This window comes from Crinia signifera, chromosome 5 (assembly GCF_055691185.1).
Source record: "Crinia signifera chromosome 5, ASM5569118v1, whole genome shotgun sequence".
In the NCBI taxonomy this organism is placed as follows: Eukaryota; Metazoa; Chordata; class Amphibia; order Anura; family Myobatrachidae; genus Crinia; species Crinia signifera.
Window position 1 is genome coordinate 245,337,857 of NC_139221.1, and position 16,410 is coordinate 245,354,266.

At 37.9% G+C, this 16,410-nt stretch overlaps 1 protein-coding gene across 8 annotated transcripts in view; it reads left to right on the plus strand.

The window, feature by feature from the left end:
• The window catches only part of SATB1 (SATB homeobox 1), a 166,736-nt gene that overhangs the window by 114,455 nt on the left and 35,871 nt on the right, over positions 1-16,410 (plus strand). For 5 of the 8 annotated variants that reach the window (XM_083188774.1, XM_083188773.1, XM_083188776.1 and 2 more), the window contains one exon: positions 12,413-12,625. The exons of 1 other annotated variant lie outside the window; for it this stretch is intronic. In XM_083188774.1, coding sequence (XP_083044900.1) covers positions 12,413-12,625 — 213 coding nt within the window. The remainder of the gene's footprint in view (positions 1-12,412; positions 12,626-16,410) is intronic. 2 more of the 8 variants (XM_083188775.1, XM_083188778.1) reach the window with 2 other exon arrangements.

The following is a 16,410-nucleotide window of genomic DNA, read 5'->3' on the forward strand; positions in this document are numbered from 1 at the left end:
GGTTAGGTGCTTGGGAAGGGGGAGGGGGTGTAGAAATTAGTATTAGGGATAGTGGGAAAATACTCATTAGATATATTCAGAGATATGGGGACTGTAGCTGATCCTCACATGACCCCCGGGACCTGAAAGAAGACACTAGAGATGCTGAGACAAATTAAGACACTGCTAGACTACTAGGGAAGGCTTGACATCAGTTCATGAATATTGACATGGTCACTGTCAACATAATGACAGTTTGATGATGTTGATATTCTCATGTTTTCAAATCATACCCTACTCCAAGGAAACAGTTGACAAAAAAAATGCACTAAATCAAAAGGAAAGAGGTATAGTAGAGTATCTCCACATATCAAAATCAATAAGCCAAAAAGCTAATTATAGCAATCAGTTATTATATGGCAAATAATGGAAATTGAGTTCACAATAAGAATTCACCTTATAAAGGGCATCATAAGAAGTGTAGTCTTAAGGTTGTAAGAAGAGGCACAGTTTTTGAGAAGCTGAAGGTTTCTGTAGAAGGTGGAGACAGGAAGACCAAATTCCTTATTTTGGTACAAGTGACCAATTTTAAAGACACAATAAGAAAGCTAGAAGATCTCCAAATTGAGCAAGCCCAGCTCATAAAGAGAGCATTTGGATCAGAGAAAGACATCTGTATACAAATCTATCAAACACCCCCCCCCCATTCCCGCCAAATAAGTCATACATGAACCACCAGACTAGAGTCCTGACACAACAATGGAGCTTGACCCTTTGTCTCAAGCTTAGAAAGCAGGATCTTTAAATACTGTATGTGAGACCGTGTCTGCTCGACAAGAAACCCTGCTAGGGTGGAATAAGAGCAATCACCTCCACCAATGATCCAAATGAGCATACTGAGAAGCCATATAGTAAAGTCGCAATTTAGTGAGGGCGAGGGCTGGCGATTATTTTGAATCTGCACAAAGTATGTAATGAATTCTTTGTTTCTTGTTGCCCCAGAGTAAAATATGGATTCACTGCCAGAACTTTTGTTTCAAATGAGCAGTACTAGGCATAATATTACAGACAATTAAGTTTGCTAGATTATTAGAGTGGGGAAAACCCTTAACATTAAAGGGGGCAAGGGAGGTCAGTAGCCTCATACACAGCTATTAATGGGGACAGTTAGATTTAGACCAGTTAATATGGAGTCCTGAGTACTCATCAAATTCCCCTATCCACACATAAGTCATGTGCATCAAATTACTATTACTACTTATATAATGACTGGTATAGCATGCCTAAAATATGATCTCTTTAATGAAGGAAGCTGGAATCATGAGGCTTTTGTAAAGGAAGGAGAGAAACCACGTGGTACAGACGGCATTCCTCTCCTCATGTGATCTTAGTTGTGCAGCCGCTGTGGGCGATTCAATGCTCAGCGATGGCTGTGATGTACCATTCCAAAATGGCAAAAAAAAATGGCCGCAGACTAACGGAAAACGGCTGTGAATTCTACAATCCGCAACCGTTTCTGACAAAACAGATCAGACTTTAAAAAAGTTTACCATGACAGCCTTCATAGCATTGAGTAGGTGAAATATCTGAACAGATTGAATACCCTCCTATACAGTATGTGACATTTGTTGGCGAAACAAGTGTGCATGACTAAATTAAGCTCTATTATTTATCTTTGTACAAATCTATGAATAAAAATAGCATATTTTCTACTTGATTCTATATTCACTAATGAATATTCACTATTGTTTGCTGTGTCCTGAGTATGTTCCTATTGTTAACCATGTATATACAGTGCATTTAAACAGCACCTAAGTAATGCATTGCTGTAGATTAAGGTTGCTTGATGTTTAAAGTGAAAATGTCGTGTTGATGCTACCATATTGACCATACTGACAGTTGAAGTGAGTTCGTGCACAATATAGGAATAAATCATAAATACATTTTTGTGCTTCGATTACATGTGCTTTGACAGGTCAATGTTACTGTGTATACTTGTTCTGTGTTTTCATTCTATTTTGCTCAGAATATTAAGAAATAAGTTGAAGTTTTACACACAAAGTATTTAGAGTTTGAAATATGGCATTTTCATGTGTAGCGAGGCAAAAAGCATATAAAGTATTAGACCATGATTTACTTAATCCTTCTACTTAAGATAACAACTGTGCTTGCTCAGCTTATATTTGGCGAGTCCCTCTTATTTTTACATCAATGACCATTCTTTCCACCTTCTGTTCAGTGGTTGTCTCAGCTCAGCTTTTTACTTTGCTTAGTGTAACTGTTATATCCATGTGGAAACTAAGTTTATATATTCATTGTATTTCTTATTCCTAAAGCCAGTATTGACTGTCCCCAAAGAGAGTTTTTAGTGCAATTATGTTACATTATGGATGAAAAACAAAATGTTCTTATTGGATATTTTTAGTTTTTATTGAAATGACAACACAAAATAAAATGCGCAGCTGCCTTTGGGTTTTACCTTTCATTTCATTTCCACCATGCAATTTCCTAGTGTGAAAGCAGGAGAATCAACAAAGGATGCTCAGGGTCAGGGATGGCAATGTGTACCAATTTAGTTGGTTCATGCACGGGCAATAGATCTGTAAGGATTGGAACTTATGAATAAATATCTTTATTTTACTTATGCCTGAAATATTCATTTTTAAACCATGGCATTGAAATAAATGCAGCCTTTGCCAAAATTGTTTAGCAGTGCTCCTCATAGTGTTCCTTTGTACAGGAAGTAACATCCTAATACACAAGCATGCTAACTGTCGCTGAGTAGCACACCTCAACCCCTGTTCTGTTGTTCAGAACGCTCTAGATAACTGGACTTTTGTTTAAAAAAAAAAATCTTTACACTACAGTATCTTTGTTTTGTTTTTTGTTTCTAATAGGACATTTTCCCCCTTATCCTTATCCTTTTGGGTGTTTATGGTCTTCCATGCTGTTTTTTTAGATGAGCTTTATAAAAAAAACAAAAAACATTTCATTATTACTTTTCCGCACCCTTAAGAATTCCAGTTGCTGGATTTATTGCCATAATACAGATGGGGATAAACAACAGAAACAATTAAAACAGAGTAGAACTAAAACAAAAATAATTATATTAATCCTTTCTCTTAAAATTGCATTGACCATTGAAACTGTGTTGGAAGCCATTATTGACTGAAATTGACATAGACAATTCATTCAACTTCTTTATTAACTCTTTCAGTGCCAACATCTCTGTGAGAAAAAATATCAACTAAAAATGCCAGCGTCGCCCACATTTGTTATGTAAATTCAAATAAAAATTGGTGTGTATAAAAAGATTATATTTCCTATAGAAGGTAGACATTACAGGTCATTATGATAAATTAAAATGTTTGCTAAATTTCAGGCCTATATAAAAACTTCACTTGGCACTCAAAGGGTTAAAATAAAACCTTTGAATGGATAACTACTGTGTAATTACCATATAGACAGCATGTATTTGAGGACATTACATGTATTCTCCATGATTATTATTTTTTTTTCCTCTAAAAAAAATGTTTTTAAACAAAATGGGAAAATGTGTTTTTGTTAGAATCATTATTGGTAATGGATAAGTCTTATAAGGAATTTAGGTCTGTGTAAACTCTGTGGTGAAATGAGATCTTCTGCTTAACTATAACTACTTAATTACTACTGTGCTCCATGTAATTCTTTGTAGTATAATTTAGGAATAAACCTAGAATCTCTATCATTACTGCACAAAAGGTAAAAATAAAGGTACTATTACACTGTCTACAAATCTACCCTGCAGTTTGCAGGAGACATACAGAGATATGTATGCTTAATATTTGGCAGTAACTACAATGGCTGGTTGGAATATCTTTATTAATCCTCCACCTGGACTAATTTTATCGGTCTTTAGAAAAGACATTCTATATTAGCTTTCTTGGGAATATAGGAATTATTTTGCCTATGTGCTTTGAAGTTGCTTTGTGCTGATCAATTCTTCTTCAATCAATGATTATGTATAAAGGCGAGACAATATGAAGCCAGACAGGCGACGTCTTCATAGGTCTTTATCCTCCATTGCCAAAGTAGATTAACTTAGAAGGTGGTGGCTGTGGAGTGTGTTAGTTTATAGGGTATTTAACCCATGATTGTTAAAGTGAGTGGGACTATCCTTCATCAGTACAAATTACACATTTCCTCAAATGTATTAACATTAATTTAGGGGGCATTTGCATTGACCCACAGCAAGAATGTTGATATTAGTTTTTTTTATTTTTCTAGTATAAATTACAAAATAAAATTGACTGATTGGTTGCTTAATATGATGTAAAGCAATTTTGAAATGAAAATGAAATAGAATGTTTTAGTCAACAGTCTCTCACTTCTGTGTGATGATAGTGTTTTCAAGAGTATTATGCAATTATCCCATTTCTGTTATATTGGGGCAGATGTATTAAGCCTAAAAAAGAGATAAATGCGAGGGTGATAAAGGGTGCAGGAAATCAGCTCCTAACTGTTATGTTATAGGCTGTTTGAAAAATGGCACATAGGAGCTGATTGGCTGGACTTTTATATCTCTTTATCACCCTTGCAATTCTCTGTTTTAAGGCTTTATACATCTGCCCCATTGTATCTTATCACCATTGTTCTAACCACCATGGCTTCTGTGGATCAACCAGAAATTGCTGTCAGTACATTATTTTTCTAGAATGACAATCTTAATTTCTAAACAATATTAATGCCAGCAATGCCAGAGTCCCCACTCTGTTTCAAGCATGTGTCGGTCTAGCTTAAATACTGTAAAGTCCCAACCAAGGCATGAGAGCAAAGCAAGGACCTGTGAAGTTGCAGTGGGTAGCCGGGCCCTTCCTCTAATTCTTCTATTTCACTCAGTTATAACATGTCCTGTCAGTGACATAAAAAATGTCTTTGCACCATGTTATTAAGTCAGTATATAGATCAGAGCTATTCGACTGGGCCACTCTGAAAAGATAGGGAGATTTGGGGGCTTAAACATTTATGTTTTAATATAAGAACACAAGTAAAGTTTAAAATGCATTACACATATGATATTACACATTCCTCTTTATATGCCATTAGACTCCTTCATAGGAGCTTAGCACATATGCCAACATGATCACCAACTTGTCACAGGGCTCTATGCACAGTAGATGCTGTACTGCACCTTATTCACATTATGACACAAATTACAGCTTTGTATTCACATTATGCCACAAGTAGTTCCCCTCCATATTATGCACAAGTAGTGCCCCTTAATCATATACCTAATAGTGGTGTCCCTCATTCACATTATGGCACTGATTATTGCTCTCATATTTAATTATGCCACATTATACCTCACAGTAATGTCACTTATTCACAATGACACTTACTCCACACAGTAGAGCTTGTTATTCTTATTATGACACACAGTAGACATAAGGATGACGTGAAATGTGTAACTTTACCTGCCTGGAGAATGCACTGTAACCCTGTCCAAATACCACATGCCGCCGGCAACAGGCAATAGAGGATAGTGACAGTTTCAGCCATTGCAAATCAGCTTGCTTTTTATTGGCTATTGCTATTACACATGACCTCTGACAGGATTAACTGCATCTTACACCAATTGTAGCTTTATTACAGCAAGCCAGAAACAATTAGCCTCATTCTTATCGGCTGCTGTTGAGTGACACCACAATCATAGTATCAGGTCACTGGGCAGTTTGCAGCAGCCTGCCTGCTGTATTTGACCCGCTGGCTATCAGTTGAATACAGTTATCTGTCATTATTACAAATGCATTATCACAAGCTTCATAGTTTAGCATGGCATGAGCAAATAACATGCATACATAAACGGACAGGAATCCAGCAAAACAGTGCCTGACAATATTGCACATTATGTGATAGGAAAATACCTTTTAATGTTTAACTTTTTTTTATTACTATTTTTAAGGTTATTTAGTCTACTTTACATGTAAGTGGTGATTTAAATGTCTATGTGCTCCCAATCTCCTGTCTTAATTAAAGGGAGATTGGGGGGTGCAATTCAATTGATATTTTTAACTCATTGATCTTGTCCTGCTGGGTTGAGCGATTTTAAATTACGCACAATGTTAAGAGTGCACCCAAACAGGTCACTTTTTCACAACGTTTTTGCTCACCATCTCAGTAGACAGAAATGCCAGCTCTGGCAACTTTTTATGCCTGAATGGTGGAACACTTAAATTAGACCGGTCAGGTGCTTGGCCATGACAGCCACTGGCGAAAATAACTGAATTCCCCTCTCAGTATGTATTTTTTTTACTGTCAGCCCACTCTTTTTCTCATGAGTAATAGTGCCAAAACTTCAGTTTACTCATTTGTTTAGTATTGTGATTATAGACTTCGTAATGGTGTCAATCACCAAACTTCTTTAAACACATCTAGTGTTCCATTTAATATGAACTTTGTCTATAATTTATGATTGCTTATTATTTTTAACTGCAAGCATTTTTATAATTCACCCCTTGAGCTTGCAGAGTGCCTTATGGCCTATTGCTCATTCTTTTTTTCCACCAAAATCGCGGGTCATACCTGGAATTTTTAACTCGGGATTTAAGCGGGTCTTCATTGACATGTCCCCATTTCCACTCCACTGCATTCCCCACTGAAATGGGAAACCTGGTGGGCGGTCAGTGGCAGATGGGCAAGTAACCAGCGGGCGGTGAAAGGGAGGTGGCTGCGCAATGGCCAGCCTTCCCTGTCTGAGTCAAAAATTCCAGGTAAGAATTGCTTGTTACAAGGGAAAGATCCGCTAAACCCTGCTCGCTACTTCGGTAAAAATCCTGGGTCACTTTACTTGGGATTTTTTGCCTTGTCACCAATTCCACTGACAAATATCTGGGTAGGTGCGCATTCATTGGGCAAAAACCCAGAATTTTTAGGTCAGTGGAACAGGGGTATGATTTGGCTTTTTTATATTAATTTGAAGACAAGTTGATAGCAGGTAATGTTTATTGTTTTAGAACTTGCCAATAGGTAAAGTATCAAGCATATCCTAGATTCCCGAAACATAAATGTTTGTGTGTGTGTGTGTGTGTGTGTGTGTGTGTGTGTGTGTAGATATGTGGGGAATTCTTTTAGGCCTACTGTACACAGGTTTTTGTTACTTATGGACATTTTGTATCAGAATAGAGATTAGTGCAAGATTAATAAAGAAAGTCACAAATGACTGCTTTTTCAGATCATAAATGAGATGCAGAGTTTAGCTTTCTTCTGCTTTGCATTGCTCAATAAATTACATGCCCAATTAAGTGACTTGACTTATTGGGAGGTTATCTGTGCCTTGAAGATAAAACCTGAAGGTTTTAATTTACTGCCTGTTTTTATCTGAAACAATTGTTTGTAATAACTAGTGATATCTTATTTGTAGAATACAGCATTTTTCTAATTCTGAAATGTGATATATGAAATAAGGTTTTATTATTTTAAGCAAAGCAGTAAATGTAGTCATGCAGATATCCATTATCCAAATTATTCAGGAATGTACTTTATTTATTATTTATTTTGTTAAATACACTTCTTAGGAATTTGTAACTGGCACTACTGGGGACATTATATGTAACTGGCACTACTGGGGACATGATATGTAACTGGCACTACTGGGGACATGATATGTAACTGGCACTACTGGGGACATGATATGTAACTGGCACTACTGGGGACATGATATGTAACTGGCACTACTGGGGACATTATATGTAACTGGCACTACTGGGGACATGATATGTAACTGGCACTACTGGGGACATGATATGTAACTGGCACTACTGGGGACATGATATGTAACTGGCACTACTGGGGACATGATATGTAACTGGCACTACTGGGGACATGATATGTAACTGGCACTACTGGGGACATGATATGTAACTGGCACTACTGGGGACATGATATGTAACTGGCACTACTGGGGACATGATATGTAACTGGCACTACTGGGGACATGATATGTAACTGGCACTACTGGGGACATGATATGTAACTGGCACTACTAGGGACATGATATGTAACTGGCACTACTGGGGACATGATATGTAACTGGCACTACTGGGGACCTGATATGTAACTGGCACTACTGGGGACATGATATGTAACTGGCACTACTGGGGACATGATATGTAACTGGCACTACTGGGGACCTGATATGTAACTGGCACTACTGGGGACCTGATATGTAACTGGCACTACTGGGGACATGATATGTAACTGGCACTACAGGAGGCATGATATGTACAGTAACTGGCACTACTGGGGACATGTGTAGCTGGTGCTACTGGGGACAAGATATGTAACTAGTACTTAATATGTGCAAGTACATGATTGCTTAGCATTCAAATATTACACAAACTTTGTTTCATGTTTTGAAACCTTGTTTCATGCACAAATACAATATATGTTTGTGTGTCTCATGTGTTTGATGTAATTATACAACATAAATGCAAGATACCTCATTGAAATATAAAAATACTCTGAAATATGGAAAAATCTGTTATCTAAAATGCTTCTGGTCCTGAGCATTTTGGATAAGGGATACTCAACCTGTAGTAGCAAAGCGCATCTGCATTATCTGCCTTGCCTTTGCTGTGCATGGGCTGCAATGATACAATGACTCAATTTGCAATGTTATGCCTAGATCATTACTGTCTGATGGCATAAATTGCATCCTTGACCTGTGTAAACAGAGTTTGAGGATGTGAAGCATTTCATCAAGATTCCACCCACTAAAAAGAGATGATATAAGTCATATAGTAAAGTTAAGTGTACACAGGACCCCAGCAAGTGACTGCAGAAGGTCATCACATGACATGTGTAGTCAGCAGACAGCCCATGCTTGGCAGCATTGAGGAGGCACAAACTGATGGGAGAAGTCTAAAATAACAGACAATTCAACAGATTTTTCAGACTCTCCTTAAGTCACTGACTGAGATCAGAAAACTCATCAGCCTGATGGTCAGCAACATGGAGTCGCGCCCCCATGCTGAGAAGGTCGGGACCCACTTTGGGGTCAGGACCCACAGTTTGAGAACCGCTGCACTAGTGTGACTTACTGAGGCTCAAATTGCACTTCAAATTGCACCAGATTTCCCTTGAACACCCAGGTATCTTACCGGGAGTCCTGCATGTCAGATTTTGTACCTGAGTGTTTATTTCACATAGGATGCAATTTATCTGATGGTCTGCACTACAGGGTGCTAGGGGGACTGTCAAGTAGAGCTATATAAAGCAAATTGTAAGCAATATATCACAGGTACTTTAGATGTGCACACTTATGCCTGCGATTCTGATAAATATATAGTGCAGCCCGTGCAATCTGAACACTTTTCATCTGATTTCTAGACAAAATCGGATGAAAAGTGACCAAATCACCATGAAATTGCCCAAGTGTATGGGCACCTTTATTAAAAATACTCATGCATTTGGTCTTGCATTAAAGTGAATTATATTTTGTGGGTTTAATGACTTCACAAGCAACAATAGGGGTTAGAATTGGTTCTGAATTTAACTAGAAAATCTGTTAATTTGATATCATAGTATTTTTTCCTCCATCCTTCCTTAGAAATTTACTGGTTGTTTCGATAAAATTGATCTCAATTGAAGTGTTGGTTTTCTTGTGTCTGCATGCCATGATCACCATGTACTTATATTTTCTAATTTACATGACATTTTTTGTTTTTTGTTCTTCTTTTGGCTCTCATTTGTGGGAGCTAACCTTCTAATCTTATTGGCAGCAGGTAGATGATGTAGACAGAATCGACACATTTTAGCAATACAAGCTAATTACACTGATGTGAGCATCACTTTTGATCATTTGACTTGAAATTACAGTATTTAATTTTGCAAATGAGAACAAGGTCAAGTCTGTACAGTGCAGCTTCTCCTAGATTGCAATACTTTGCTTTATTGACAACAGCTCCTTACTGGATAAATTGCACACTTATTTAAAGACACTGTTACTTTTGCTGAACTGCTGTAATAAGATCAGTATAATCTTCCCAAACCACACACACTCTTCCCAAATCCCTCAACTTCAGCAGATGAAAGTTTAGGAAAAGTGTGGCCCCTTTTGATACCCAAGCAGATATACTGTAGACAGACCCAGAACACTTAAGTAGAGAGCATGCAGTACTTCTGCTTTGTCATTGCTGTTCTGTCCTGCATTGTACTGGGTCTCATTGTTCAGCAATAGGGGCTTAATTATTAGTATGTTTATAGAATATCCATGAAAAAGGCATTTTCAGTGGATAACCAAAATATGAAGTATCCCCATGATGTAACAATGTGCAGTAGTGCAGCTGATGGGGCTAAGGATGAATGTAATGTGATTGCCGCAATGTGATCCTGTCCCATCAATAAGAACCATTTGGTCCATGTAGTCTGCCAATGTTCATCCGCACACTTACACAGTAGGGTTAATATTTGTCAGGAGCCAGTTAACATAGCCGTATATTTTTGGGCTATAGGACTACGGGAGAAAGCCGGAATACCCAATGGAAACACACACTACCTGGGTCAGATTCCTGGGTCACTAGACTTGGGTTATTTTTCAAGGACTCTTTTCCACTGAGCAGCAACCTGGGTAGACCTGGCCATGGAAAAGGGATATAACTCTCACGTGTTATGTTCAAAAGCCCTCCATCGCCCAGCTATGTCGAGATTAAAAGAATGTATAACTGCTATACATTTAAGCTTCTCTATGCATCATTGTAAACTGTGCGGTTTAGATTGCTATTGGACCAATAAAACAATTTGCAGTCCAGATTTCAGTTGGGACTTAATACAATTTATGTATTGGTAGGTTATAAGCCAATGTCTACTTGCAGACTAAAGGCCTGTATGCATCCGGCAACGGGTGGCACAGATCGCTCAGCACACACGCTAGCACACATGTAATACACCAAGGATGTGTGCTGAGCGATCTGAGTGGACCAGTCTTCTCTGGTGAGAAAACTGGCGACTTCACTATATTTTGACTGCATGCAGTCAAGATCTAGTCTGGCGATATCGATGCGTAGACCGACACTAAGGACTGTACACATGATCTAGACAGATCACTTAGAAAATAGCCCCAAATCGCCTCATCCTGAACTCTGAGCAAATGAATCTATCCAATATTTTCAACTACGTGTGTGGCCAATATAGAAAAGATTTGGTTTAAGCAGACCGGTGATAAATAAATTGATACTTGGAACTTTCTATTTACTAAAGACTATTACTTACGCCAAAGCAAGGTGAAAACCTGGTACAGGGGTTGAAAGCATCCCTGCTCACCCCCCAGTGTTCTCTCCACTGAGCATTCTGCAATGATTGATTGTAAAGAATTTAATATGGTGACTGGCAGCATGACAGTATTAGTGACAAAAGGTAAGGAAACAATCTTCTTAAGTCAGTCACAGTCTGGCTACAGTGTACAAATGCCACCCAAGAGAAGCTTGGATGCTTATGGGTAGCGTTCATTGCTACAGTAATCCCCTTTTCCACTAGTTCTTTGCATTATTTTGAGTACACGGTGTTCTTGTGCCATGCATGCTACGATTTACTGTGCACTACTACCGCATGTATGAGTGTGGGTTAAATTGGTAAGCTGATACTTCAGTGCTTTGAATACAAAGTTAAGAGCTTTGCTTTAGGAATGAATATGAGATATATGCATGATTACATATAAAATTGTAAATCATGGTCTCTTTAGACTGAACATTATTGTTAGCCAATAAATGTAGAGCTTTTTGTCATTTATTTTGATATGCAAGAAAAAAAAATCCCTTTTGGTTAAGATTGATGAAGTTTTATAGAAATATATTAAAAACTGAAGATGGGGAACACAGCTCGTAATAGTCTTGATAGTAATGATACCTTAGGAGAGAGGTATATAAATACAGAAGAGGTTCACTCGGTCTTGAAAAGATGCCGTACACACTTAGATATTGACTAAATGTTTGTGGTTAAAACTGGTGACTTCTTTGCTATATTTTTATCAACTTGTGTACACTCTCATCGATGGTTTTTATCTTCTGACACGAGCCTCACTAGATAAAGAGTTCATGGAAAATATGAGATATAAGAAGAGAGTTGCAGAGTGTTTTTAAGTAAGTAAATGAGATACATTTTGAATTGTTCACAACTGTGTGATATTATGACAGCATTGTCTCTCCCAAGTGATTTTTTGTAATATAGCAAAGTATAAAACGAGAATTATCATTGTAACCTTTTTCTTAATTGTCTCATGTTTTCTTAAGCTTAACGTTGTAAAAGTTTACACTCACCGGTGGAGCACCATTGTTGGGTTTACTTAAATCCCATCTTCTTAATGCAGCTTCTAGCTTAGTGGTACTTTGGGCATTTATTATTTCATTTATTCGTGATCAAGACTGAATTGTGTTTTTTTTTTTGTGATCCTCCAATATAGGGTTTGCTCTCCGAAATTTTACGAAAGGAAGAAGATCCCAAGACAGCATCCCAGTCTTTACTTGTAAATCTTCGAGCCATGCAAAATTTCTTGCAGCTACCCGAGGCTGAGAGAGACCGAATTTACCAGGATGAGAGGGAAAGGAGCCTCAATGCCGCCTCCACCATGGGTCCAGCACCATTGATCAGCACACCCCCAGCCCGTCCTCCACAGGTAATGAGTAGTATGTGTACACTATACGGCATGTCCATTTTTGATAACCATTTTTAAATGCTGTATACTGAAGATTTTTGTTAAATGTTACAAATAGCATTTGTACGTATTTTATTTTCAGTACAGAATGTTTACAGGCGTTTATACATATTTTGGATATTTTACATATTATACATATTTTTTTGTATAGTAATACTTTAGTATAATATATAACAAATATCTTAATGTCAAGTGGTAATTCAAAGTAATATGCTTTTAACTCTTAGTAAATATAAAACCTTTTCATTATCTTCTTTAAAGTTTAAAATGTACATATTAATATCCGTCTGTGTCTGATGATAAGCTTTATGATATGCCACATGCATCATAGCTGCCCTTATTTTACCAGCTACTATTCAATGATGTGTAAAGTTCCATCAACCCTCTATAGTATATCTGTTACTAATCTCCCTGCTCAATATTGTATCCTGACAATAAATTCAACTTCCTTTCCTCAGATGTTGCTGACTGTTTTAGTCCTGTTTTGGCACTTTGTGGTTTTGCTTATTAATTTTTTTATAAAAAAAAATCTGCATATACGTTGGTGTTAAGTCCCAGTAATGTGAAAGAAAAAGGAATAATTAAACAAGTTTGACACAAAAATCTATCTGCATCGTTGCGATTGGAGCCTTACATAAGTATTCTTCAGTTCGATGCCCTACTCCTCACACCATCTATGCTTTTGGCTTCCTCCATTCTCCTTCACTGCCCCCATCGCACAAAACAATGTCCTCACTTACATATCGAAATATAGAAACATCATCCCACAATACACTCTTTCTCTGGTGCAGTAAATATCCTAATAATCTGATTGGCTAACAGCACAAACAGGAGAGCAAGGAAGATTATTAATGTCCTCAAGGGGAATCTAAAGCCATTTTCTCATTGCCTCACTTATTCCCTGCAGGTACTTTCCACATTTGATTGTGCATCCATGATTGATTTGGGCATATATTACCTCTAGATCAAAAGTATCTACTTTGTCTTATTCCAAAAGTTTTCTGTTTTATTACAATTAATAGAAATGTCCTTATGTCAATGTAAGGTGATTTAAATAGGCATGTGCTGGCACAAGTGTTTTCAGGCTTAGTACTAGGGTCATGAGCATTGATTAGGTTAACATTGGGCATATTCAGAAATGCATGTGGAACATCTATTATGATGACATTGATCCCTAATCTAAATTAATTAGTTACTCACATTTGCATGATGACCTCAGTCTCTCTCAGCCATGGGTGAAAAAGAGGGGTGGGTGTGAGCAAGATAAGCATCAGGTAAAGGAAAAGCTGGGAAAGAGGTAGGCATCTGAGGTGGCCCAGCATTTGTCTTATATCAGTTCTGTATACTTTGTAGTTCTTTTTCAACGATGCTTCCAAGCTTCAATACAATATGGTAATTTTCATTAAACATTGGAGTTTTTCCCATTTTTGTGGGGTACTGAATTATTTCCAGAATTTCAGGACTCTTTACATTTGCTACATAACACCATTACGGCTTTTCACTTGCTCTTTATTACATTTTTTAGGGAAAGTATACACAAGGGAGTAACAGTAGAGTAGTAGCTGGTCAAAATTCACACTACACCATCAAGCAATGTTCCACCAGCTAACAAAATTAGACTCTAGTACAGTGGTAGGCAACTGGCAGACCGGGGTCCATCTCCGGACCGCAAAGGATAGAAATGCGGACTGCCTACACACTCCTGAAACTGCAGTGGTCCCAGGAATGCATTGCGGCGGATGACATCAACCCGCACCTGCACGCCGCTTGTAAGAAGCTCAGTCAGCTCCATGTGGCGAAGCTTTTTTTTTTTAATGGCTGCAATGCAGTGGGAGGGGAATGGGGAGGAGGGTCTCTTCAAAGTAGTACATCTAAGGTGAATGGGATGGTGTCTCCTCTGTGCCTATATATATATATATATATATTGTAGGTATCCTGAGGCACTCGCAACACTTATCAATCAATTCAATATGAAGAAATAAATGACAGCTTAGACCAGAGGCTGTGATATCAACGTTTCAGGCTTGTACACCCTTTATCAAGACATTTATACATACATACTTTTGTTTGATGCCGGGCACACCTCCGACTAGTAGGTGCTTGTCGGGTGCCTTCATCCAAAGTGAATGTAGACGGCATCTTTATTCAGCAACGTTTCAATGCGTGAGTATTGGCTCAAAAACACAAGTGACATTAACCACATATATAGCAAACAGGTGTACCTTGCATCAACGGGATAACCCCCTGATGCAACAACGTGCAGGTGGGACCCCTCCCCTCCGTGTCCAGCTCATCAAGCTGTAACCAGATGGGGGCCCACCTAACTCTTGTCACACATCAGTGAATATAAAGATTTATATATAAGCAAAGAATGTATAGAAAACACCAAACATCTACAAAAAATATATATACATATACATACATTAAATACATGTATACAAAGAAATAGGAGTATAAAGAAACACCAAAAAGATTTTTTTTGTACAAGAATAAATGATACACCACAATATGATTCATAACGGTATGTGGTTGTAAAAAAACACCTGTGAATGGGATGGAGTTCTGTGTCCCCTCGTGGATCTCGATCAAAATAATTAGAAATATTCGGACTCTGTAAAATGACTTGCCTACCCCTGCTCTAGTACCACCAAAAGAGCAATTGCGACATCCATGGTCAGTAGTACATGACACCATGCATGTTTAGAACCTTCTGACAAGGGGGTATTTTTGTAATAGCGTATTGAGTTTAAGAGAGTAATGAAGGTTAAATGGGACCCATCTTCCAATTCAGAAATCGGCTAAAAAAAAGTTCAGAGAGTTTTGGTCAGTACCAGGACATATAGTCAAGTCTAGTTCTGTGATCTGAATTGGCACTCTATGAACAGAGAACATAATACTTTTGTGAAAACTTACAAAATTTTGACTAACCGTTGGTAGGTTGACAATAGAAAACACTTAATCCAGTCATAGAGTGGACTATTAGATTGACAGTGACTAGTTGACATGGTCAATTAGTGTAACGCATGCCCTCTCATGCCTCCAGTATGGACTTTACTATTCCCAATTGTAGTTCACATGGATGTAAAGTATGAAAATGTCCAAAGAATGTCCCATGTGTCTACCTTTTCATGTTGTGCTCCTGACCATGGAGTCCTATTGACCTAATTTATTTTTATTTATTTACAGTTTCTTATATAGTGCAGCAGATTCCGTTGCACTTTACAATTGTAGACAGTGATAGAACAAACTGGGTAACACCAGACAGACTTGGAGGCAAGAGGGCCCTACTGCAAGCTTATAATCATATAGGAGATCTTATGGACTTTTTAACCCTGTTGACCTTTTGCATGTTGAATTATCGATTGCCAATCTAGAAATTGTAGATCTATCAACTGGAACCATAAAGTACTGCCATTAATCATAATTTTACTAGTAACATTCAAAGTTGTTACTAGAATTATATTTAATGACATGTTTATTTTGTTTTAAATCAATATCTTTCATCTAGGAAAGGCTAATTCGGACGGTATTTAAAAGCTGCGGTAATTCACTGTGGCTAATTTACATACCTGGGGCTATCCAGTTATACCGCTTTCAGACTGCACTCTCGACCCGGGTTATTGCCTTGTCCTTGCAACCCCAACATGGGTCGAGGTGCACTGTGAAAGCGTCACTGTCAAAATTCCCGTGCCATGCAACCCTGCATTTCAACCCTGGCCTCGACCAGGGTTGAACACGGCTCTAAC